This window comes from Rhinopithecus bieti, unplaced genomic scaffold, assembly GCF_001698545.2.
Source record: "Rhinopithecus bieti isolate Rb0 unplaced genomic scaffold, ASM169854v2 scaffold_34870, whole genome shotgun sequence".
NCBI classification, from domain to species: domain Eukaryota; kingdom Metazoa; phylum Chordata; class Mammalia; order Primates; family Cercopithecidae; genus Rhinopithecus; species Rhinopithecus bieti.
In genome coordinates, this window is record NW_016814702.1 from 8,563 (window position 1) to 25,515 (window position 16,953).

General features: G+C 38.4%; 1 protein-coding gene across 1 annotated transcript in view; it reads left to right on the forward strand.

Annotated features, from left to right (window-relative positions):
• Positions 1-1,288: 1,288 nt before the first annotated feature.
• The window catches only part of LOC108515161 (contactin-associated protein-like 2), a gene marked incomplete at its 5' end in the record, with an annotated part of 480,745 nt that continues 465,080 nt past the window's right edge, over positions 1,289-16,953 (forward strand). Inside the window, one exon of the mRNA XM_017851841.1 lies at positions 1,289-1,483. Within this exon, the coding sequence (XP_017707330.1) occupies positions 1,289-1,483 (195 nt within the window). The remainder of the gene's footprint in view (positions 1,484-16,953) is intronic.

Sequence of the window (16,953 nt, forward strand, 5' to 3'; positions counted from 1 at the left end):
ACATACCTCAAATAGTAATATTTTAAGGCAACTGATATACTTTAAATATTAATTTAAGACAACATTAAAACCCTCTACTTATTAGCATAACACACTTTTATTTTTTAAAGAAACTACATTATCCCAAAACAAAAAAAGATTAATGAGAAGAGTAGTGTTGTTCCGTTATACACCCATGAGTGAAAGAGAGTGAAAAAGGAAATTGATGTCTTAATATTATTATGAAAATTATTTGGTCCAATAGTTAATGGATCCCCTGAAAGGTATTCAGAACCGCCAGGTGTCTCCTGGCCACATTTAGAGAATTTCTGCCCTAGAATGTTCTGATATGTAGTGGAGGAAATTGATTCTATACTACAGAATCAGAGGACAGAGGGCAACTCACTGGCCTGCTCCCCTCCTCAGCTATCATACAATGCACACTCCCTGGCCACGTGGATCAGAAATGTCTCCTGTTCTAGGGCAAGGTATCCCTGAGAACCACAAACTGAGATATGGACGAAAGAGCAGAAGTGCTGTGCATATACCTTGAGATATAGGTGAAAGAACAAAACAAGCCTGCGTATATTTTATCTCAGGACACTAAGTCTCCAAAGAATGGCTCATGATGGGGGTACAGACCTGACCCAAGAATTACTGACTATACTCAAATCACAATTAAACAGAGGTGCTCTTTATAGTGAAATATTTTCCCCCAAGCAAGAATTCCATAGTAAAGTAAGATCACAGTTGCACACTGCAAATCTTTAAAAGAAAATTCCAGGATTTATAGCTTACTTAGCCTACTTAGCTACTTGCTTTGCGCATATATGCCAGTTCTTTCAACTACTACAAAAATAATTATTTGAATATACTCAATAAACAGACATTGTGAAATGTGAATTTTACGACATAGAATTTGGTTACCGTTCATGCTAAAACACAAAATACATGAGTGAATATTTATGTGTATATTTTTCAATAATGTTTTCCAAATGACCCTTGGAGAATATCTCAAGATGATTATTTCTTTGGCAGGGGGCAAAAAAAAAAAAAAAAAAAAAAAAAAAAAAAAAAAAAAAAAAAACTTTAGGGGAAAAAAAAAAACTAAAAAAAATTTTTTTTGGGGGGGGGGAAAAAAAAAAAAAAAAAAAAAAAAAAAAAAAAAAAAAAGAAAATGCTGTCAGTGAGATAAGCACATCAATGGAACTGTTTTCATTTGAGCCATGTTTAAATGAGCTTGGATGCAAAATAGAAATTCTGGAAATATCCAAAAGAAAGATTTACATGTCCTCTGATTTCTCCTAAGTCTGGAAAGAATTGGCAGCAGAGGCTCCAGTGAAATCTTGCAATTCGGCGAAGAAGCCGATTCAGAGAGTTTCACTGTGTTCGGCCTTCTGCTGCTGACGCCCTTGCCTAAAGACACGTGCCCAAATCGAGGCACATGCAGACGCCCTTCCTCACACCCAGACCCTGAAATGACCGTGGGCCACAGGACTCTCATGTGAGAGTTCAGTTTACTGTTTAATTTTCATCTTGGTCAAAATTGGATAACATTTTCAAAATAGTAACACCTTTACTTGGTTTAAAACCAAAAGTTATAAAAGAGATATAATGAATGGCTTCTTCTCTTCCCTAACTTCCAGCTGCTCAGTGACGTCTGCCATTAATTTCTTTTTCCAAAGCTTTTTTTATTAGGAGATATGACATCTAAATGAGAGCACAAGATGAAATATATGATCAATGACTTATCCCAAAGGAACTCAATGATTTCTCCCAAAAGAACTACTCATATAACCACCAACCAGATCAAAAAAATGAAAAAAGGGGAGGCCGAGGTGGGTGGATCACGAGGTCAGGAGATCGAGACCACCCTGGCTAATCGAGAAACCCCGTCTCTACTAAAAATACAAAAAATTAGCCGGGCATGGTGGCAGATACCTGTAGTCCCATAGTCCCAGCTACTCGGGAGGCTGAGGCAGGAGAATGGTGTGAACCCAAGAGGAGGAGCTTGCAGTGAGCTGAGATCTCGCCACTGCACTCCAGCCTGGACGACCAGAGAGACTCCATCTCAAAAAAAAAAAAAAAAAAAAGAAGAAGTGAAAAGAAAAATTACCAGCAGCCTAGAGTCCCCTTGTGTTATCTCTGAATCACTATTGCTCCCATCTCCCCAACAGTATACACTATCCTGAATTCTAACACCATAAATTAGGTTTGCAAGTTTCTGTATTTTATATCAAAGGAAAGCTGCAATATATAATTCCTTATGCCTAGGATGCCTTTGCTCAGGATTAAATCTGTGAGCTTTATCCATGTTACGATATACACCTGTAGTCTACTTTCATTGTTATAGTGTTCCACAGTATAAATATGTTACCACTTAAATTGTTGATGAACACTTGATGTCTTTGTGTGAAGTGTTAGAACAAAATAGCATGGCCTGGATAGGTCATAAACAACAGAAATTTCTTTCTCACAGTTATGAAGGCTGACAAGTCCAAGATCAAGGCAATGGCAGGATTTGGTATATGGTGAGGACCCACTTCCTTATAGATGGCACCTTCTCACTGTGTCCCCTCACATGGTGGAAGGAGTGTGGGGTCTCTCTTGGGCCTCTTTTATAAGAGCACTAATCCCATTCATGAGGGCTTCACCCTCCCACTTTCTGAAGGCCCCACCTCTTAATACCAACACCTTGTGGGTTAGGTTTTTACCATATGAATTTGGGGGGATGTCAAACATTCGGACCATAATGCTTGGGTTGCTTCTAGTTTTGAGCTGGTCGAATAATGATATGAACATTCTTATCCATACCTCTGACTGCATCTGAGCATGTTTTTGGAGGGATCTATTTCTATCTAAGAATAGAAGTGCTGGATCAAAGATCATGTGAATTTCCGACTTGAGTAGATAATAGAGAAGCTTAAGAGCAATTTTACCAGTTATGAAAAGTGATTTAAAGTGTGTTGCTTCACATACTTAACAACAATTAGTAACGTCGTTTTTTTAATTTTAGCTATTCCGATAGTTGTACAACAGCATCTCATTGAGGTTTTAATTTTTATATCCCTGAAGATAAGGAGTTTGAGCACCATTTCATAGCTTTAGGAGTCTTTTGGATTTCCTCATTGTCTTCACCAGAAAGATTGAGCAAGATTTCCAAATTTACTTTTGCTGAAGGCAAGCCTGCCTTTTTTGCTTTTCTTAAAGAAAACTTAAGTATTGAGTACACAAAGCTCTTCTGAGAGATATTTTATTCTTAAAAAAAGAAAAAAAAACTCGGCAGAGAAATGAGACAACAGATAGAAGAGAATAAGGATCCATGAGAACAAATTTTACATGTTTAAGATGAGAAACACTATAGGATATTTTGATGCTGGAGGTAGTGACCCAATAGGAAAGGAAACCATGAAGACAAAAGCAGAACAGACTACACCAGCAGGAGCAAAGAGCTTGATCAGGCGAGAGGCCCAGGAGCCTGGCAGGTTGGTCTTACATTTGAAGGGACTTTTCCTCCATCATATCAGGAAAAGCAGAATATGCAGACCCAGATGTAGATAGGTTTGGGGACAGGAAGAAGTTTTAATTCTACTTAGATTGATTCCATTTTTTCCTTTCTTTTCCAGCAATAAGAGGTGAGATCATTTGCTGATCCTGAGGTGTGGAGGGAAAAAGTCTTGGCTAGAGGTGTAAGACAATGAGTGGAAGATGGAATTGACTAGAGAAAGTGATAGGGTTGTCCTGCAGGTCTGAGGACCCAGGTGATATTCATGGTCTCCATGTAAAGCATGACTGGTAGGCACCTTTTGTTTGCTTGTTTTTCTCCAAGTTTTACTGCTTAGATGCAGTAAAATAACATCTGGCATTCCCAGAGTTGGTTTTTCAGATAATGTCACTTACTGAGGCAGGAAGGAGAAAAGGTGTCTGAGGTTTGAAGAGACAGAGGAAAGAGTCTGTTAAGAGAACAGGAGTGAAAATGACCAGAATAAGTTAGTAGGATTGACAGGAACTAAATGGGTCAGCAGAGAATGAGATGTAAACACTGTTGGGGTTTTGCTGGCAAATACAATGGAGAGCGCTGAAGTTGTTTGTTTGTTTTTCAAAGGTGTGATAATTACAATGAATGTTGAAATCTAAACTAATGAAGAAGAGGAGTGAGGACATGAGAGTGAAAAAGTGATAGTCAATGAATTGAAGGTTCCAGTAGAAGAAATGCTGTATTTGAGAACCAGAGTAAATGAACTGGACAATTAAAGGCAGTGGTCAGATGTCAGCATAACTAGAATAAAAGTTTGAAAAGATAATGACTAAGTCAAGGGTATCACCAGGGGAGTAGGTGGCTGAAGAGCAATCAGATGAAAAAATAGTGGGAAATGAGATGTTCAAAGAAATGGGAGGTTCGTAGGTCATTGTGGTCCAGAATTGCAATGATTATGTATTCAGTTCTGGTTAACCAAGAAATTAAGCATTTTGCAATTCTAAAATCCTCAGAATGGATACACTAAAATTAAAGTCTAAAATGCCATGAACATTATGTTAGATATAATATATGTAAAAAAAGATATAAAGAAGAAATATTGGGCTGGACTTAGTGTCTCATGCCTGTAATCCCAGCAGTTTGGGAAGCCAAGCTGGGAGGATTGCTTGAGCTCTGGAGTTGGAGACCAACATGATGAGACTATGTCTTTACGAAAAAAATGTAAAAATTAGCCAGGTGTTGTGGCATGTACCTGTGGTCCCAGCTGCTTGGAAGGCTGAGGTGGAAGGATTGCTTGAGCCGTGGAGGTTGAGGCTGCCGTGAGAGATGTGTTTGCACTACCATACTTTAGCCTATGTGATAGAGTGAGACTGTCTTAAATAAATAAATAAATAAATAGGACATGTTAATAAATACTGTGATCTGAAACAGAGATGCTTTACCTTTCTAGGGCGTAGTTTTCTCCTCTGTATAATGAGTCATTTGAATTATCTAGAAGTTAATTTGTTTGCCTGAAATGGTGTGTTTCCTTTATCCAGTTTTACTCATTGATTATAATGATCACCAAAAAAATGAATACTTATGTGAATACTAGAGAACAAATATTGCTTAATTTTGGAAATACAAATTACTTATTTGTTGAGGCTATTTTGGTTTTATGTGTATGTTTATTTAAAGTTTGGGAGGGAACCAGGAGTATCAGAATCACTGTGATCTGAAATCCGAGATTTTGGTAATCTCACTTCTATCCAAAAATCTCTAGGACATCAAGCTCATCAACGTCCCCAGATGCTCATGATGCATTAATTGCCCTTTGAGAATAACTGCGTAAGAGATGGGTGTTTATACTGATTTTATAGTAGATATTTTATTCTTCATGGGAGTGGAATTCCTTTTACAGGTTGATTCACAAACCTAGAGCTAAAAATATAACTGGACTATTACAGATTTAAAGTATAGATTGCATAATTTTGTGAAAATATTATCATACAAATTCTAACATATCGTGAGCTGAATTATACTACCGTTACTAAAACTCAATTACCTATAGGAGTCAAATATATATTCTAATAAGACAGACAGTGAAATTGCTGTTTTTGTCTGCTGGCCAAATTAACTCCCAACCCATCAGTTTGTCTCCCATTCCCTAAAGTCCTATGCATACGAATTACCTGGCACTATTGCTAAATACAGATTTTTTTGCAGTAAGTGTAGGGTGGAATCTGTAATTGTGCATTTCTAACAAGGTCCCAGATGTATCGGTGCAACACACCTAAGGACCACAGTGAACATAACTCTATACAAAAAGGCTCCACTTTTTATTAAAGTGTGATTCTGAAAACCCAAGTAGAAATCAGATTTGTTTTTTTTCTTTTTTTCTTTTTTTTTCAAGATGGAGTCTCAATCTGTCGCCCAGGCTGGAGTGCAGTGGCACGATCCTGGCTCACTGCAAGCTCCGCCTCCAAGGTTCACGCCATTCTCCTGCCTCAGCCTCCCCAGCAGCTGGGACTACAGGCACCCGCCACCACATCTGGCTAATTTTTGTATTTTTTAGTAGAGACAGGGTTTCACCATGTTAGCCAGGATGGTCTCGATCTCCTGACCTTGTGATCCGCCCTCCTCGGCCTCCCAAAGTGCTGGGATTACAGGCGTGAGCCACCGTGCCCAGCCGAAATCAGGTTTTTAAAAATTCATTCCTTTCTTTGGCTGTTGACACTTGTATTTCCCCATGCCACATCAGACAAATTGCATTTACCTGGTTCCCTCTAAATTAGCAATCTTAGAAATTTCAGCTACTCTCAGATTGTATTCCATTATTTCAGAGTTCCCAGTGGTTGACTCAAGTGTGAGTGCACATTCAGGTTTTCCAGTTGCCTCATAGCATCTTTCCATGACCTTCTCCCTTGTTCCAGCTCCGGCTTGGGTGTCTCTGGCACCTTCTTAGGACAGATGTGGGGTGTCCAATGCTCAGGACCCTGAATCCAGCTCAAGTACCCACCATGGCTTTGATGCAAGGCAAGCCAGCCCCAAAGTGGGGCTTAGTCCATGAGGGTTCTTGGCTTTGCCCAGGAAAAAATTTAAGGGCAAGCCGGTGGTAGGGTAGAAGAAAACAGCTCTTACGGAAGTGGCAGTGTTACAGCTCTGTGATTGCTCCCACAGAGCAGGGCTACCCCACAGGTAGTGTACTGAGAGTAGCAACTCAGGACAGTTCTGTAGTCATGTTTATACTGACCTTGAATTACATGTAGATTAAGGGACAGCTTATGCAGACATTTCTAGAAAAGGGGTAGTAACTTTGGGGTCATCAGTCATTGCCATGGGAAGGGGTGGTAACTCCCAGGTGTTGCCATGGCGATGATAAACTGACAGGGCATGCTGGTGGGTGTGTCTTACGGAAAGCTGCTCCTGCAGCTTTTTAGTCGTGTTTTAGCTAGTCCCCAACTTAGTTCAGGATCTGAGCTCCACCTCTGGAGTCGAGTCCCACTTGGTACCTCAACTTCAAATGAAGAAAGTCACTTAATTCAGTTTTTTGTTGTCTCCTTACCAATAACTTGAAACCATTTGAGTGGCGTCTCATCCTATTCAAAACTGTTCCTTTCCCTTAAGCCTAAAACATTATCCTGGCAACAAGCCTCAGCCCCTCATCTCTTAAGTCCTTCCTTAAGGCTCAGAGGACTGTTGACTACTTCATGAAAATACATCCTTGGCAAGCCACCCACTGGGCTGCCATTCCCACAGCAAGCCCAGCAGAACCATCAGAGTCATGGAGTGGTTATAGTTTAAGCTCTTACATTGGAATTCCCAAGGACACTATAACATAGTGTTCCTGCATGGGTGAGGGAAAAATAATAACTGGTTTTTATGGAGGGCCAGGAGAGGCAGATGTATTACCTGGTGGAATGTCTATGTCAGCATCTCTAACTGATGAGTGAGCAGGACAAATCAGAGTTCTACGAGGAAGCTTTATGCTATCTTTGGCAAAATACGAGGCAGCAAAATGCAAAGGAACTCAATAAATGGTGAGATGATTAACCAGTGAGGTGGTACTGACTCCAGCAGTGGTGTTATTGAAAGTTCAGGTATATTCAATTAAAACACATTTTAAATCTTGGATTGCCAGAAATCAGCCTGCCAAATATGAGAATAATCCAGGCAGACAAGGGCAAAGAACACTGTACAATAATGATAGTAACAGGCAGTGTACTGTACATTGTAATTGCACAATAGTGACAGTAATAGACAGTGTTTTCCAGCATCAACTGGAGTATCATTTCCTATCCCAAGTAAGCTAAACACAGGATGAGCCCAACATCCTGAGGTCCAGAGGAGAGTGGACGGTAGTGAGTTATGCTGTCTCCTTGCCATGCCCAGGGACTCTCTCTCTGCCAAAGATGCTGTAGCCAATTACGTTAGGCTCTTTCTCCTTTCCTCCTCCTTCCTTCCCTCCCTCCCACCTCCTCTCTGTCTCTCTCTTTCTTTCTTTATGCCCTAGAAACAAGTCCTTCCCTTCTTTCCCAGAAATCATGGTGATAAGTAGAAGCCTGCATACAGGAAATTATTGAACATAAAAAAATACATAGTTGGTGAAGTTAACTCAAGACACAAATTATACACAGAGAGGTAATTGCACATAGATTAGAGAAGTCCAATGTATCCCCTTTTTGTAAAACGCTTTCTGAATCAAGTATCTTTTGATTCTATACAATTCTGTCTCCCCTCTAATCTGACCTATTCATGTCAGAGATCTCCTACCTGGCTCCTTTTCCATCTAGTAATGAATTTATATCCCTGTCCTGAACTTCTATCTCCTGCCTCCCTCAACATTATATCTCTTTTTATAACCAGGATATACTCAAATGAAAAAATTCATGTATCTCACTCTCTTCCACCTTCTTCTAAATAGTTTGCTTCCTTTTGATCTATTTATTTGCTACACCAGGAATATTTGACATTTCCTGGAGAAATAGGAATCTCTTGTATGCCCATTTGAAATGAGCTAGTGTGGTTATTTAACCAATGCCCAGCAACAATGCACAAGACGATCAAAAGATACACATGGAGAAGGAAGTTCTCCATCTCACACCACTGAGTTACATTTTAAGCAATGGGCTTGTGAACTAATACCATTGTTCACCTTCTCAAAAGGGCATTGTATTTAGGAATGGCATTATTACAGTTTTCTACAGTTTTCCAATAGAAGACAATAAATAAAGGAGAGAACATTTATATTGGGCAATATTAAAACATTTACTTCCACATCCACTGCTTTCGCCAGCTTGAACAGATTAGTTATTCCCAGTAGATTATTCTCTTTGGTAATTCTGTAATAAAAGATTCTCGATATTGTTCATTTTCATCACTGGCATTATAATTTTTATTTCAGAATCTTGGTCATCGAATATTCATTATCTAATTATAATAAAAATGCATGATTCCCTTAAGAATGCCTATAACTAAATGAATATGAACTTTATTAAAGTAATTAAATTAGGAGATTAAAATTATTCAAAGGGAATAACTTTATTCTTAAATAACTGTAGGATTGCAATAGTAGGAAAGAAAGAGAGTAGGAAAGGCAACAGAAAAGTAGTCAAAAGAAACAGAAACAAAACAGATAGATCCCTGATGTACTGTGATGGGGAATAGAGTATTAATTTAATTACTGTTATAAATAAACTAAAGAAACATTGAAAAGCCTAGTAAATTATGCGCTTCTTGAAGATTAGAGTCAGGACTGATTAATCTTTGCCTTTGCCACCAGACCAAGCGGTGCCTGGAAAGTAGTGGATACTCAGTAAATTTTTGTTGAATTAATAAGGAAGCAAATTCTATATGAAAGTGATAACAAGTTTATGAGTACTTTTTCAAGTCAGTTTGTGGATACAAGTTTAAGGAAATTCATAGTTTGATATAGTTAGAATGTGTATACTGAATTAGAATATTAGTCTATGTGCTTTGGGAATTAATTTTGAAGCTGAGGAAGCTATGCAAGAGGCAGCCAAGTTCAGAGGAAGGGTGGGAGACCTGGTGAGCTGCCCCTCCCTGCCTTGAACTCTTTCCTGTTATAGATGGAAATCAGCCTCCATTGCCTGGGAAAAAGCATGAGCCCAAAGCAGAATTAGCTTTCTTTATATATGTGTTGAATTTGTGTTCCCGTCATATTAAGTATTAAAGGAAATTATTATGAGCTGTTTATTGGACAGTAAAGGAAAGTGATAATGATAATTTTAATATAGTTAACATTAGCTTGAACCATATGAAACTGATATTTTTGTGTATAAACACCTAAGTGAATATTGACAATTTCACATGGTTTAATTTAATATTGATCAAATGCTATGTGCTAGGCACTGTGGTAAGTAATGTATAGTTCATTAATTTGTTTTAATTTCATCCAAAAAGTTTTGTAATAGATGAGGAAATTAACAATAAGTTAGGAAACTTGCCCAACATACAAAGAGGACATAGAAGGTAAACACACTTTGACCTCAGAGTCCCTTTTCTTTAACAGAAGACTATCCTACCAGGGAAAATATGGATATCATAAAATATGTTATAAAAATCTTGCCTTCCAATCACTTATTTGTGTCAACACAAATGTGACAATAAGGTATACCATGGTTAATTCACAATAGGAAGTGTGTGCTTCTAGAAAAGTGAAATTTGCTTGTAATACAGAGTTATTACCACTGCAATATCGAGGTCAAGTTTTATGGCTACAAAATGATGTAATCTTTGCTCAAGAAGGTCACATTGCAGTAAAGAGGACATAATTATAAAGAGTATTACATCATTAGAGTTAGATTTTTTTGTTGGTCAAATGCCTCAATACAAAAAGGAGGATACATGGTAAGAATGTACTATAGAGACAAAGAGATAAATACCTGAAACCAAGGCCCCAGAAAATTAACGTTCTATGTCAACCATAACTATATTATCCATGTGAGTCAATTTCTATGGGAAATACAGTTCTTCCTAGAGGAAGGCGCCATTAATTGATCTTGGAGGAGTCAGGGAGAGTTTCATAGAAGAGATGACAACTTTACAAGGCCTGAGGGATGAGTGGGATTGCATTAGGCAGAGAAAAGAGGAAAGATATCGCAGAAAAGGGCGCAACATGTACAAACAGAGGAATGTGTGAAAGTAAACAATCACGTTGAGGAAGAGTAAATGGTTTATGTGGCAAGGAGGCAAGTTTGATACCACATTATATTCTGTATTCCTAAACACCCAGACACGTGAAATGCTGAAACGGTAACTTGGACTCTTATTGTGAAGAGCCCAGGATTGGAAATTTCTATTGTGTCCTCGAAAGCAATGATAAGCCAACGATGCAGTTTCCTTCTTGAACTATAACTTTCATAGAGGGAAGTGCACACATCCTAAATGGACAGCTTAGGCATTGTTACGTATTAATATACCCATGAAATTATCACCCAGATCCCTTGCTTGGAAGACCAAATGTCTTTTTTTCTTCCCCCTCAGAAATGTATTACCATTTTTCAGAATTTATATTTTCTAAAACCCAATATAAAATCTTATATGCAACCATTCTTGACTGAATTGTGTCCTCTGAAAAATTCATCTGTTAAGCCCTAACCCCGAATGCGATTGTATTTGGAGACAGGGTCATTAAGGAAATTGTTTAGGTAAAATGTAAAATGAAGCCACAAGAATGGGGCCCTAATGCAATGGGGCTGGTGCTCATATAAGAAGAGGAAGAAACATGGGAGAGGTTCCTTTCTCCACTTTAGTTCACGGAAAGACCATATGAGAACACAGTGGAAAGGTGGCCCTCCACAAGCCAAGGAGAGAGGCATCACCAGAAACCAACTCTACCAGCATGATCTTGGACTTCAAGCTTTCAAAAGTACTGGAATATAAATGTCATCTAAGCCACCCGATCCGTGGTGTCTCAATACAGCAGCCTGAGCGGACTAATCCAACAGTCTCTAAGTATTAAATTTAGAATTGGTCATCAAGATTTTGTTCACCTCAAGGAAATAAAATGACTCAGACTTGTTTGTATCATTTTCCTTTTCTATTTTCAGATTATTTGCAACCTGGAGACTCTGCCATGTAAAAGCATGTGGCAATTTCCCCTTCTGGATCCTCACAAGAGAAAAATAAATTCACACAAACAAGATACTCAGACGCTTTATTTATTCAGAAAAAAAACAAAAGTAAAATTGCTACATTGAGTTTTTCACTGGTCAAGATTTACCTAGCTGGATAGGTGTAGGCTCCTTACTCCTTTCTTTGAGGTATTTGCTCTCTCTTGATTAAGGGTGATGGATTTTTATTGTCCCACTTCTGAGGGGAGGATTTATATGTCTTCTAATTTGTGTAAGTTGGACTGCATCATAAATGGTTCACCCTCTAAATTACAGAGTAAGTTTGCCAATAGAGATGACCTTGTTTATTAAAATCTAATTAACTGAAGTTTTAGAATGTCCCTGAGTGGGTTGCTGAATTTCTGATTTTCTCCAAACCAATATAGATCAAAGATCCAGCTGGCTGGAGTTAATGACAAAACTCTGAACCTCACCGTGAAATTATCTAGTTAGTTCCTCTTTCAGACATTTTTTCCAAGGTACGAGCCCAAGAATCTTTTAATACGTTGGCCATCCTATTTCAGAGAAGCCATGTGCCTGATTATGAGTTGGAGAAGGAGGCCTGGGTGCTCCTTTTTCACTGCAACTGAAATGAGAGGACCCTGGAGTGTAACTTTCATTCCCCAGCAATAGTCAGTCAGAATGTCTCGATCATGTGCCACTTTTCATCTTCCGGACAAAGTTCTATGCTGCCTATACACATAAGGCAGTAATATTCATGACTTTTTACTGCCAACCTTGGAAAATAATGTTGGCAAATTGATTACAGACCTATGGGATAAAACATAATTAATTGATTCAGTTCCCAGTCTATATACAAAATTGCTGAATGCTAAAATTCCTCTGGTTTCTGCTCTATTGCTTCTTCCATTTCTCACTTCAACTTTAAATAATAGTTTAAGATTTGCCTCTTCTTTCTCATCTCCCATTTAATTATCAGCTATTGAACTTTTTCTTCACGACACTACTAGATCCCTTTGTGTCCCATCCGCTGATGAGCACCATATTGATATAGCTGATGTGCATGCTTTAATTTTTTGATACCAGACATTTTTGCAATACTTAACATAATTTACTACCTCACCCCCCGCCCCCAGAAATTCTCTGTTCCCTTGGCTTATAGTACACATAATTCTTTTGGTTCCCTCAGAATTTTAGATCATGTATTTTTAACTTACTTGGTTCATTCTTCTTCTTTCATGCTTGACACTCACAGTGATCTCAAGGCTCTTTCCATGGCTGCATTCTGACTTGCATTTAGTCCCAGTAACTGAGAGATATTTTGAAATTCTGTTTTTATTTGGGCCACCTCACCCTGAAGAGTAAGTACTTTTCATTGCTGTAGCTTAGGTGGTGTGCCTTTTTCAAACATCTACGTCCCACAGCATCTTCGAGATATTGATAACATAAAAACAAATATCGATCATTTTAAGGGCCTTACAGACTTCAGAGATGGGTAAAAGAAACCATTTCCACCTTCAAATCAGTCTTTTGTATCCACTAGGGGAGCAAAATGACCTGCTGAGTTGAAGTGGGAATAACAAAGTATCTCAAAGATGATGTGATGTTTGTAGAGAAAAGATTGTGGCAGTAATCAATACAGGAATCATTTATATGGATCTGTGTTACTTGGAGGGGGCTTTAGAAATGGCATCAAGAAGAAAAAAAGCAATGCTTCTTGGTTTAAAAGATAATGCTTGTATCATTGAAAAACAGTACCTTTTAAGATGGCCAAATCCCCAAAATAAAAATTCAAAACACATTGTACTCCCTTCTGAGGCAAAACGCATCGAGACTAATGCTCTTTGGAGCAAACCATGGGATTTAAGCAAAAATTTATGGAATGGGGGCTCTGATTATTGTTTTTTGTGAGTGTTGATATATATGGAAGCAATGAAGGAATATACAGAAAGTAAATTAGATAAAGACTTGATTTATAAAAATTATCCAGGTTTAGAAAATTTTATATATCCCAAAAGAAGTCATAAATTAGGTTTCCCCAGGCTGTGAACTAGACTAAGGTGTCATATACCCTCACATTCCAAAGCTGAATGCCCTCTCTGTCCGTGTCACCCAGTTACCCTCCTTGGGTGACCTAAGAGAAGCCCAGCAATTCCTGGGGACATCTCATAGTATCAGCAGGAAAGATTTATTTGCAGAATTGAGATGTCAGCATATTCCATCTGCCCACAACCATCATCACCATTGGACTATCCCTGTTTAGTTTCAAGGGGAAGAAACATGAATGTGTGGAATGAAGCCAGCCATGAGCAACCTTTAAAGGCACCCACCCAAGAGTCATCAAAGCAAGAGTGAGAAGGGGTGTGAACTGTGCAGAAGCAGAGGGAAGTTGTGACTGGGTGCACATGGCATTCCAATTTCTGCATTTATTTATTGGTTATAAATAAAGCTTCAGAAACACCAAGAAGTCCTAGACTACTCACTCTAATTTTAAAAGATATACTGGGCCATTATAACGGAAGATTTTCCCCTTGACTACTTTTGAGATGCCAGGAGTTGGCCATTAATCGCTAGATATGAAAACACATGGAGATGGCAAAGAGGCTACACATCAAGCATTCCCTCTACTAATCATGCAAATGAGTAATGATTTTAAAAATGTAAGGAACTCCTGCTTAGGGAAAATATGAATGTAGATGCACAAAGTAAAATGTAAGTAGTCCAAATTAGTCTTCAAGCCAGTGAGACAATTTTCCTATATGATAAAAGAAGAAATTTTTATATCATTTAAAGGAAATACATTGAAATTATGTTAGAATTTTTAAAATGTAAACATGCATCTTTCCTTCTTAAATTCTAGAGTATTGGAGATTTGATCTGCTTTTTTCTAGCTCAGCTATTAACTGGTTGAGTACCTTAGTCCAGGCATTGTTTTATTCCTAGTCTATTACCTCTGAAAAATGAGGGTAATAACTAGATAATCTCCCAAAACGTATGCTGGTTACTGTTCTAATGGCCTGCGAGGAAACTGTGTAGGACTACAAAGTCTTGTCTTCAAAGGACTCACACTGCACATCTACATGAAGAAATATTGGCCCAGATAAACTAACCAACTTACTTTTACATAGAGGCAGAGCCAAGGTAGGGTTCACCTTTGCAAATCTAAGTCTTATAACCCTTTTACTACATTAATGAGATATGGGTCTTCTAATTGAATATTACTTTCTAAAGAAGTAATAAATCCCAAATACAGAAAAAGAAAAAGATACTAAAAATATTTCAAGAGCGTTCAAGGAACTCCAGTATAAGAAAGGCTTGTTGTTGGGTTTTTTTCATCTCTCTCCATTGCTAGTAAGTACATACGGATAACTATTTTAGAGCTGTGCCTAGTTCATGTCTATGTTTATTCATGTATTTATTCAATCATGAAACACGTGGAGCCAGCCACTTTTATTTGAATCCACTGTAAATAAACACTTTCGTGTTGATTGTATAAAGTTTCATGAAACAGTATATCTGCCCTCAGGGAACTTGCTTCCCAGAAAGGCAAATCAAAGAACAACATTTTGCAAAGAATCCCAAAATGGTTACAAGGGCTTTCTAAGAGAAGTCTAAATTGAACAGATAATTGTCTCACATTTTGTAAAAGGCCTAAACTATTCTCACTGAAAAGCAGTAATTGAATCTGTAATTACTTTGGTTTCACTGGGGACATAGGCATGGATTCTAAAGATCTAATTGTGATGGTTGTTTTCTTAATCACTCTTATTGCTTCCTAGCAACACTACCTTCCTTCTTTCCATGCAGGAAAACTCAACAGTCAATGGTGGGCAAGGACACTATGAGAAGCATTTAATGGCACCCACCCAAGGGCCACCAAGGCAAGAGTGAGGAGGGGTGTGGAGGGCCCCACTGCTTATTTGCCCTTCTGATGATCCAGCCCCTGTTTGTTCTATGAACAAAGGCTTTAACTTCTGACATAAAAGTGATTTTTGAAAATGTACGTAGAGGAACTGGCAAACTCAGCCCATGGGCTTCCCTTTTAAAAACACGGAATCACTTCCTCATAGTCATTTCAGTGATGCCGGGAATGTTCCTCTCACTCTCCAATTCACCCTCCACCATTCACAGAGATTTGATTTTTAGAACTTTGTCAAAAGACAAAATTGCATAAAAAATTAGTTTAAAGTTCTAATTGGCTTTTATTAGCAATTCTCAAATTGGGCAACACCTCACTCTATAAAATGGAATCGCTGTCCCAACGCACTGAGTAAAGGAGGTTGGCTTTATAGGCAGAAAAGGTCTGAAGAAAGAAAGCAGAAACAAGGAATAAAAAGTGGATTGGTCATTTCAAAGTTACTTTACTTGTAGGGTTAAAACAAGGGGATCTCTTATCATGCCAGCTCAGGAAAACTGGTCCCCTTCCCTTTTTTTTATCTTTTTTTTTTTGTTTTGAGACAACATCTTGCTCTGTACGGTGGTATGATCTTGGCTCACTGAAGCCTCAACTTCCTAGGCTCAAGCAATCCTCCCACCTCAGCCTCTTGAGTAGCTGGGACTGCAGGTGCATGCCACCATCCCCAGCTAACTTTTAATATTTTCGGTAGAGACAGGGTTTCACCATATTGCCCAGGCTGGTCTTGAACTCCTGAGCTCAAGCGATCCTTCCACCTTAACCTCCCAAAGTGCTGGGATTACAGGGATGAGCCACCATATCCAGCCGAACGAGACCCCTTCTGATTGATGGCTATGGCTCTCCTGTTATTTGGAAAACTGATCGGTTTCAAAGTTCAGGTTAGTTCTGTGGCATCTAGCACAAGTGACTGCATGTTGGTTTGGTCTGAGTTGGTGGGGCCTACTGCAGGGCCTACTCCAAAACAATGGCCTCCCATGAACCCTGTTTGGCAGTCTCATTAAGGCATTGCTTCTACTTCACTGGTTTGTTAAGTAGAAGGTTTAAGGTTTGTCACCTTTTTCTCTGAGGGCAGGTTTTAGTAGAGACTTGGACAGAGGGCATGTAGCAGAGAGGATACAGGAAGATGGAGCTGAGAACAAAATAAATACAATAAAATAAAATTCTCCATACTTTTAAAATATTTAACAAAAACTAACTTTGACTTGAGTTTATAGGTTTCCTATCCTTTTTTATGTAACATTAGATATACACTTTTAACAATTAGGCAGTATTTGGTATTAATCATGAAGCAGCATCTTATTTCTAGGTAGATTCTGTCTATTTTTTTAAGTTGTTTTAAACATTTTTAAAGATTTTTTAGTTATGAATTTATTTTATTTTTGAGACAGGGTCTCATTCTGTCACTCAGCTGGAGTGCGGTGATGTAAACTTGGCTTGTTGCATCCTCAACCTCCTGGGCTCAAGCAATCTTCCCACCTCAGCCTCCCAAGTAGCTGGGAGTATCG